Source organism: Corvus brachyrhynchos, unplaced genomic scaffold, assembly GCF_000691975.1.
Source record: "Corvus brachyrhynchos isolate BGI_N302 unplaced genomic scaffold, ASM69197v1 scaffold142, whole genome shotgun sequence".
Taxonomy (NCBI): Eukaryota; Metazoa; Chordata; class Aves; order Passeriformes; family Corvidae; genus Corvus; species Corvus brachyrhynchos.
The window spans coordinates 431,549-441,151 of NW_008237226.1; the positions used below are offsets into that span (position 1 = coordinate 431,549).

General features: G+C 37.9%; 1 protein-coding gene across 1 annotated transcript in view; it reads right to left on the reverse strand.

The window, feature by feature from the left end:
* Window positions 1–9,232, reverse strand: part of LOC103612333 (macrophage mannose receptor 1) — a 33,814-nt gene extending 24,582 nt beyond the window's left edge. The window contains 7 exon segments of the mRNA XM_008629970.2: window positions 71–253; window positions 1,241–1,375; window positions 1,859–1,972; window positions 2,875–3,033; window positions 4,509–4,682; window positions 6,883–7,284; window positions 9,109–9,232. Of these exon segments, the coding sequence (XP_008628192.1) occupies window positions 71–253; window positions 1,241–1,375; window positions 1,859–1,972; window positions 2,875–3,033; window positions 4,509–4,682; window positions 6,883–7,284; window positions 9,109–9,166 (1,225 nt within the window). The 5' untranslated portion in view covers window positions 9,167–9,232.
* Window positions 9,233–9,603: the final 371 nt, after the last annotated feature.

Genomic DNA, 9,603 nt, shown 5'->3' on the forward strand with positions numbered 1-9,603 from the left:
CAGGAACTCTCAATTCAGATGTCTGGTTTTCCACACAGACAATGGCAAGAGACCCCCTGGAAATACTCACTGTACCCAAGCTCCGACACCACAAAGCTGTGCTCCTCAAGGCTTTGGATGCTGGCCAAGTGACTCCCTTCCTTCTGACAAGAGGTCAAAGCTCCTTCCCATCCTTTGCTGTCCCTGAAGATCTTATAGCAGTGATCTACATACGGCACCCATCCATCTGGGCAAGTTACAGGCCCAGTGTCACCTAGGAACACGTACCAAGGCTTTAGAGGAGTTCAGTTGCCGTGCAAGGGACGTGACATTGAAAATATTTCCACTTAATCTGTGCAAAAGTTCAAAACTAAGAATTTTCTTTGAAATTCTCATCATAAGGAAATGATGAACACAAAATGTAGTATACAAAAATGCGATTCTAAATCAGGCAATTTTTAACTTGGAAAAGGAAACTTTTTCAATTAAAATAATACCTAATACAAATTCTAAGATCAGTCAAATGTCTGGAACGAATACATTAATTTCATAATGTATTAATCGCACGTATTAATTTTGTAATTTATTAATTTTATCAGCTTCTGTAGCACCTAGTATTTATTTGTCAGATAGGAGAAATCAGACATTATCTGCAGCTGACATAGAAGGTTTATGAATTTTTAAAGGATTAAGTATATTGATAGAGTAACAGTCATAAGACAGATTTCTAGCTAGAAGAATACATAGGGATACACCAACAGGGAAATCTTCATACACTTAAAATATCTTTTCTCACTTCACTGTGTCGATCATTCATAGTCTTGATCTTCCACCACTTCTGCAGAGACCCCTGAATTTACTAATCTGGGTGCTGGTTGACCACAAGTCCTGGAGAATGACTTAGAACCACACTAAGTTCTCCATCTTTCTTTCTTGGGCTTATTTTTACTGATGTCCCTCTTCTGAAAAATAATTTTTGGATCGTTCTCCCTTTTGATGGTTAGCAGTGTGTGTACTTAAAGGGGAGACATAGCCGCTGAAACATGGACAGGAGGGACTAGTTGGATTTTTTTGCTTTTATCTGTTTCATTCTGTATGTTGTGGAACAGGAGATCAGACTAGAAAGGTTTCAATAGTTGTAAAAAGAAACCAGAGAAACAAGAAATCATTTCTATTTCTAATTCTTCTGTTCATCCTTGTCAATATGCTGAGTGGTTCAGATAACAGTTCCTACTTTAATTATCAACATATATCAACGTACCTGACGGAACCAAAGTAAAGTTCCTTTTCTTACAAATATAGCCAAGTTTCTGATCACATTCCCAATTTTGCCATTTAGCTTTTGTTTCAGGATTCAAAACTGCACAGAGCTTTCCAGATTCTGGAGAGGGGCTTCCTTTGGGAAAAGTACAGATAAAAAAAAAAAAATTAACTTTTCTGAAAGACAAACAGAGCTCTGAGGTCTAAAATGCACATGAGAGACCACTCCTGGATGAAGTGATGGAGGTCATGTCTTTCCCAGCTTTGTCGAGAGCTAAGGTAGGTCTCTAGTAGGGGAAATGTCTGTATGAAATGTAGTGTGTAAGTTAGGTAAGTAGATACAAACCTGTAAACTCATACTTTAGTTGCTAGTCAAGAAATGGAAGACTGAATGTTTTTGGGACAGGGAGTGTTGCTTTCACAGCTAAAATATTTTTGCAATACATTGAAGGTTTCTGTCTTTTATTGCTATAGAAAAAAAGGTTTTTGTAAAGCTAAAGGAAGAAAAGCTAAAATACTTATCTCATGGAATATTTATCTGATAATGAAATTTACAGCAGTATTTGAGGTATGTATATTTTCTCTTTAGAAATACAGAATCAAACACAGTCACATCTACCTGGAGCCCAGTTTAAGTACTGGAAAGGGCTGCCTCCAGTCCATTCCCATCCACTAGTCAAGTCCAGTCTGTTGAGTCCAATCCAAAGTGCAGAATCTGTACCTTCTGTTAATTCTAAGTTACAAAAAGAAAATAAATTATTTTATAAATCACTTTTTTATTAGCAATGGTCACTAACAGTGTCTCTAGGAAGACTTGCAATTCCTAAATATCTAACTGCAAATATCTGTAGATACTGAGATACCTGACAAATTGAAATATGCCAAAGCTTTGAATACTCTAAAAAGGTAAACAAACAGAAACTCCCTGTTTTATTTTATCAACTAATGAAAAATAGGCACAGATTATATCCAAATATAATATTATATTATAATCCACAGATTATATCCAAAATAAAACTGTTTCTGCAGAATAGGCTAAATTCTGTACATTTAGGAAGAAATATTGGTAAAGTGTAAGAATAAACAATGATAATAAATCTGTTGGAAGTTGAATTAATCCCTAAAATGAAAAATAAATATTTCTTCCATATCATTCCCTCAGCTATACATGGATAAGTAAAGTTGATATTTTTCAGTTTGCCAAGTGAATGAAAAAATCAGCTGTCAAAACTGCATTGAAACAAAACACATCTTTCTTTTGGCATAAAGAAATTTTTTTTTCCCAATTTTTTTTAAAACTTTCTTTTTTACCAAAAGGAAAACTTTCATTTACTTTTCAGGATTTTTTCCCCCATTTAAAAAAAAAAAAAAAAATCAATGGTGTTTTAATATAAACTCAGGTTTGTAAACATGAAGTCAAACCGTGACACTTGCAGGATGCTGGAATACTTTGAATTCTATGTAAATTTGACAGCAATTTTGATATGAATTTGAAAATTCTAAAATATTTTGTTTTCTTACCCACACATATTTAGGTCCAAAGGTAATGGCTAAATTCATACTAAATAATCCCTAGCTGTTATGATGGCCTGAACAGATCCTGAATGTAACCCAGGGTTTGCTTTACTGCCTTACCTTTAAGGTATGTTTGTTCATGAATGTCTGTGATACTCAATAATTCTGCATTTTGCTGCTGACAGCTCCGCCTGGCTTGGTGCCACGTGAGAGCTGAGTCAAAGTTTATCTGGTAGTGAACATTTGTTGATAGATCTGTAGTCCAGGTGCTGTCTGTATCTGTGAAGAAAATAATTACAACAGAGGTCACAGAAACTTGCCAACAGAAAACTGAATTGCAGTTCTTGTTCTGTGTGGCAGGTTCTCATTCATCTCCTTAAATGTCACCTGGGCTGCTCTTTCAAGACCACTGAGAATGTTACAAGCAGATGGGGAAGGACAAAATTAAGGCTGGTAAACTGACAGGTAAAGCTGGCCTATACTGCCTCCTGTTCCATGAAGAGAGAAAAGTCAGGAATTACCGAAAGGGAAGCGATTGCATAGGAAAATACATTGCATGGAGTGCTGTGACAGAAATCCCACGTGAAAAATTTAAAAAGTTTCACAACATCTCCTTCTCTCTCTGGACAGCAGTTCCCACTGAGAGCTGTAAGAACCAGCACTAGACCTGAATTCAGCATCAAAAAGGTTCTTGGATAAATCCCATCCCCTCTTGAAGAGCCTCTGGAAGCGCCTGTCACACAGCAGAGGTGCTCCTCCTCCGATTACCTTTGCATCTTTGACTTGTTGAAGATTTATATATGCTCAATCAAGTACAATACAAAATTGTATCATGTATTTGATTATTCCCAAAAGTCAGTATGAAGATGAAATTAAAATAAAAAGAACTGAAAGCTTGAACTAGCTTTCAAAAACTGAAAATTATTCAATGACCCTGTGTCACTCACCTTCAGGGCTCAGTGTCTGAGGTATCTTTGCAGGGACCTGGAAAGCATAGTTGACTAAGGATGTGTGTCACACTGAAAGTCCACTTTAAATCAATTGGAGTAAAGGGGTATTCCAATAATAAAGGACAATGCTGAACAGGGGCCATGGGGAGAAATACAGAGGAAAGACAAGATGTGTCAGGTGGAGATTTCAATGTCATGGATGCAAAGCTCTCCTGACAAGAACAAAGCCATAAAGCGAGATAGAGAGGGAAGTGACCACAAAAATAGAAGAAAGTGATTGAAACTGCAGAGAAATGCCAGGCAGATATCAAAGGGATGGAAAGGCTACTTCCTGGACAATATGAACAGGACTTAACAACACAGATAAAAGGACACATTCCACTTTAGTAAAAAAACATATTCACATGAGAATCATGAAGATTGAAATATTAACTTCAACATCAATCCTCCTACAGTGCTCATTTTTGTGCCCACATCCATCAGAATGGGAATCCTCAGAGAAGGGTTGTACAACAGTGACAGCACACATCCTGGCTGGGAAACAGTAAGGAGCTCAAAATTATCGTGCTGCTCAACAACATCCCCACAGTTAATGGGAACTGAGTGCTGTTCTACTCTTCAATCCCTCTCTTCACATCTTCATGCAACGATATTTCCGTGCATAGTGAGCCGCAGGATGTGGCAATGTATCATATACTAAAATACGTTCTTGTAAGTTATGAGTGGTTATTATAAAGATAATCCCATTCTGCTCATGCCGGTTTGCCAACGCTGAGGGGAACTGTGTGGGAACAGGTTCTTTACCTCTGGACGGGCAAAGCCCGTACCGCTGGTCCGTGTCGTAGTCGGCAGTGGTGGCGCACCAGAGCCAGCCGTCCGTGCGGCCCGCGGCCGTGCACTCCGCCCACCACTGCTCCTTGTACATGAACGGGAAGACACACGGGGCACCAAAAGCATTTCCCAGCAGCGTGAAGGTCTCTGGGAAGACAAAATGATAACGTGAATATGAAAAATAACGAATGAATGTAAACTAGGGAAAAAGTAAAGCCTGTGGCTGAAATGCATCTCAAAGCTTTCCATGGTTCCTGTCCCATAATCATAAAAAATCGTTTCAACACATTTTCAGATTTAACCTGCTTACATTTGTTTTAGAGCAATGCTACTCTGTAAGGTAATATATCATTAGTGAGGTCTACAATTAAGTTTCTGTCCAAGATGTTTTTACAACCTTAATAAGGTTCCAGAGTGCTACCCTAAGATACTTCTATTTCAAACAATGTTAATATTTATATAACACATGCAAGAGCAGGAACTAATATTTATAAGTCTTGATTCCTGGAAAAAAGTAAACATATACTAGACTATCTCCCTCTGGTTTTATTCCAGTGACCATTTAAGAATCTCAAACAGTGAAGAGGCTTCCCACATGCAAAGCTGAGTTCAGTGTTCAAATATCCTGTGAGGTGGCTTTTAGAGCATTCATTCTGGATGTGGGAAAGCCATTCAAAACAATCAGAATTCAGCTAATCAAAAAAGGTAATTGCACTGGTGACTATAATTATTCCATGAGCATCCTCATTTGCTGAGTCAAAAAAGCCACTCTTCCTCCACTTAAATCAGTACTTTAAGACCTTTCTCAGCTCACCCATATTGTGTTTCTTTCGTGGGGATGTAATTTCATATCCCTGTGACTGTATAAGAAACTTATCAGTGTTTATATGCTCTGTTAATAATACAGTGACACAGGACGGTGAGCAATAGTGACTTTAGAGAATACTTACACATACTATAAGAGTAAGCATGTATATACATATACACTAATAATATATATTTATAGAATATATGGAGAGTACATGCAATACTTATAATACGTGAAATACTAATGTACTATAATACATAGACTAAAAAATAGTGTGTGTATAATACATGCTTGGACATAAATATAGCATTAAATTCAATGTTAACTACCTCAGTGCATGGATTTCCTAAAACTCTGGTGTTCATGGAAGGAGTCAGAATATCAGAGCCAAAGATCCTAAACACTCTAACACTCACAAAGGAATTAATGCAAAGGATGAAAGAATCAATTTTCTGTACCTTCATACCCCTGGGAACATAAAACATCCATGGCCCCATAGATATTCCACTTATTCTTTGCACTCAGCTCCTTCTTTAACAAAACGTTCTCATGCTCTTCGTTACCAGGACTGAAAAACAAATCTTCTCCTTGGATTGCAAGGAGGCTTTCATTTCTGCATTCCCACCACTGGAGTTCACTTTTTTGATTGCAGGGGTACAGGGTGACCATGGCCTGATCCTTCTTCAATGACACCCCCAGGCATAGTTTCAGTTTCACACTCATAAGCTGATGATCTGTGATCCACCTGAATTTTTGTGATTCATTGTCTTGATTGCAAGTGGCAGTTCTAACTGACTGTGCAATAGATGCCTCAAGACAGAGCTTGTTGAATTTATTATATAGTAAAAATGTTTCAATGTCTGTAAAACAAAACAACACATAGGAAATAGTTAATATACAATATTTGTATAGTGGATATGTGATATGATTCTGCTTCCCATTCACATGAACAAGAAGTTCATTCATATCAGATAAAAACATTATGTTTTTCAACAGGGCCCAGGGCATCATCAATTCTACTGATTAAAAATAAAGTAGACAACAGAAAAGGAATGTCATGATTATACGTCACCATACTGTGGATCAGTGGCATTGTGTTTCTTTCGTGGGGATGTAATTTCATATCCCTGTGACTGTATAAGAAACTTATCAGTGTTTATATGCTCTGTTAATAATACAGTGACACAGGACGGTGAGCAATAGTGACTTTAGAGAATACTTATACATACTATAAGAGTAAGCATGTATATACATATACACTAATAATATATATTTATAGAATATATGGAGAGTACATGCAATACTTATAATACGTGAAATACTAATGTACTATAATACATAGACTAAAAAATAGTGTGTGTATAATACATGCTTGGACATAAATATAGCATTAAATTCAATGTTAACTACCTCAGTGCATGGATTTCCTAAAACTCTGGTGTTCATGGAAGGAGTCAGAATATCAGAGCCAAAGATCCTAAACACTCTAACACTCACAAAGGAATTAATGCAAAGGATGAAAGAATCAATTTTCTGTACCTTCATACCCCTGGGAACATAAAACATCCATGGCCCCATAGATATTCCACTTATTCTTTGCACTCAGCTCCTTCTTTAACAAAACGTTCTCATGCTCTTCGTTACCAGGACTGAAAAACAAATCTTCTCCTTGGATTGCAAGGAGGCTTTCATTTCTGCATTCCCACCACTGGAGTTCACTTTTTTGATTGCAGGGGTACAGGGTGACCATGGCCTGATCCTTCTTCAATGACACCCCCAGGCATAGTTTCAGTTTCACACTCATAAGCTGATGATCTGTGATCCACCTGAATTTTTGTGATTCATTGTCTTGATTGCAAGTGGCAGTTCTAACTGACTGTGCAATAGATGCCTCAAGACAGAGCTTGTTGAATTTATTATATAGTAAAAATGTTTCAATGTCTGTAAAACAAAACAACACATAGGAAATAGTTAATATACAATATTTGTATAGTGGATATGTGATATGATTCTGCTTCCCATTCACATGAACAAGAAGTTCATTCATATCAGATAAAAACATTATGTTTTTCAACAGGGCCCAGGGCATCATCAATTCTACTGATTAAAAATAAAGTAGACAACAGAAAAGGAATGTCATGATTATACGTCACCATACTGTGGATCAGTGGCAGGCAGCAGCAGCAGCTGAGCTGAGCACAGCTTGTTGGATGGTTTTACACCAGTCATGTGAATTCCCTCAACCACACTGATATTATGATTACCTTGTTCCAGCCTATCCCCAGATGTGTGGCCTTGTAGACGTGTGACCTCTGCAAACTTTTCTCACCCTGCCAGATCTTACAGGTTTCCTAGTGGGTACACAGCCATCTTTGCTGAGCCATTTGCCTCCCCACTCCCAAATCCACCTTTCCTTTCCTTTTCATCATATAAATGTGAGTGAACTGGCTTCTCAGGGGTCACTCTGGACTCCTTGGCCTTGCTGACCTACAAGACATGCCATCCCTACTATGAGCCATTGACTATAAAACTAGGAATGACTTTGGGAAGCCAATTGCAGTCTGAGGAAGTAGCAAGGACCAGGGAGTAGCAGCATCTGACACTTGCCAGTATGTAAAGGCAGGTAGAAGGTAGAGGGTACACCTGTACCAGAAATTGGGTCCCTAGCTCTCCAGGCAGTTTGTCTGATCATGCCTAAAGTGTTGGCCTAAAGGTAAGGGAGAAGTAGGGGAGCTAATTTCAGTCCTGCAGTGAGTTTATCAGCAGCAATTGTGAGCTGCGCCTATGAATTTTCTCTGCTGCCTTGTCTCGTACTTTGTGACCCATGCAGCTGTATTTTCTGCCAAAACTTGTAGGATTCATAATGAGTTTTGGTCCCTGATACATGTCTTGATCAGTAGGTATATAATTTAATAAAAATGTACTTAAGAGGTTAAAGACATTTCATTAAAAGCCTGCAAAACATTGAAATCAATGTAATTGATAATATGCAGTACACTGAAAATAATTATTCTGACCTCAGTCAGACCATGGTGATTTAAAAAAATACCATATACTCTGAGACAAACTGTGACAGTTTTCCTCCGGAGTTAAATAGGTGAAAGGATTTAACCTTAAATATTCAGGTCTGCAGAAGCCACCTGATTAAAACCTAGAAGAGAAGTCCAGCTAAAGGGATAACAGTTGTGTTGTCACTGCAATTCCATAAGATATTTCCTAAACTTAATCCAATTTTATTTTCTAAAAAATTATTCCATCCATTTTATCAATGCCAGTGAATTCAATGAGTCTGTTCAAAACAGCGAATAAACCCCCTTTACAGCCATCATCTGTGAATATCTTAATGTCTTACAAATATTTCCACATTTCACCACTCCTAGAGATTTTCACTGCCTGAGTTTGTTATCCATTACCCAGATACCAACAGCTCAAAAATCAGAACCCAGAAGTAAAGAATTAAATAAATTTTTTAAAAGGCATTTAAGCATAGCTCATTATTTTCTTAGGTCTGAACTTCTGGGGTTATTGAAATGATAGTGCCACTATACATGAATAAAGCTTTTAAGAATTGAGTCTCTGCAAACTTCTCCAACCATTTCATTTTTCTGTGAGATCCTGCCTCTTGCCTGCCATTGAGAGGTTCCCCAACCCCAACTAATAATATACACATTGGCAGTACCACAGAACCACAACCACCCAGAAAAGCCAGAGGATTGGAAGCACTTTCATGAAAACCTTCACAGGAAGCAAGCAAGAGGCACTTACCTGCCAGCTGCAAAGCACTGTGAACGAGAGAGAGAACAACCAAGAACCTGAAAAACATAATTGTAAATGCTGTTTCCTTTTCTTCCCTTCAGCAAAACCTGGATGGTGAGAGCTGCTGGCAATATTGCAGGCTGGATGGTTGGGTAAAAAGCTCTGAGTGCTAAATAAGGAAACATTCTGTCACATGCCACGTTTCAAAAAAACGAGACCATGTGCCACAGATTTTACACTCAAACAAGAATGACTTCTCGCTGAGGGCAAACCATGCTTCCTTGGGAAAGCAGGTGGTCACAAAAGTTTATATCTTACTAATTTCCCACTGTCTCTCCTGAGGAAACGTGGGGAGCTCATGGGATCAAATCAACAGTGAAACACTAAAGGGAGAAATTCAGCCTTAGCTTTTAAATCTTATATCTTACCTATGCAGAATAAAAAAATACTATTGGGAAAACACAGAAGTCTCATATTTCCATATGTGCAATAGGACAGAAGTGA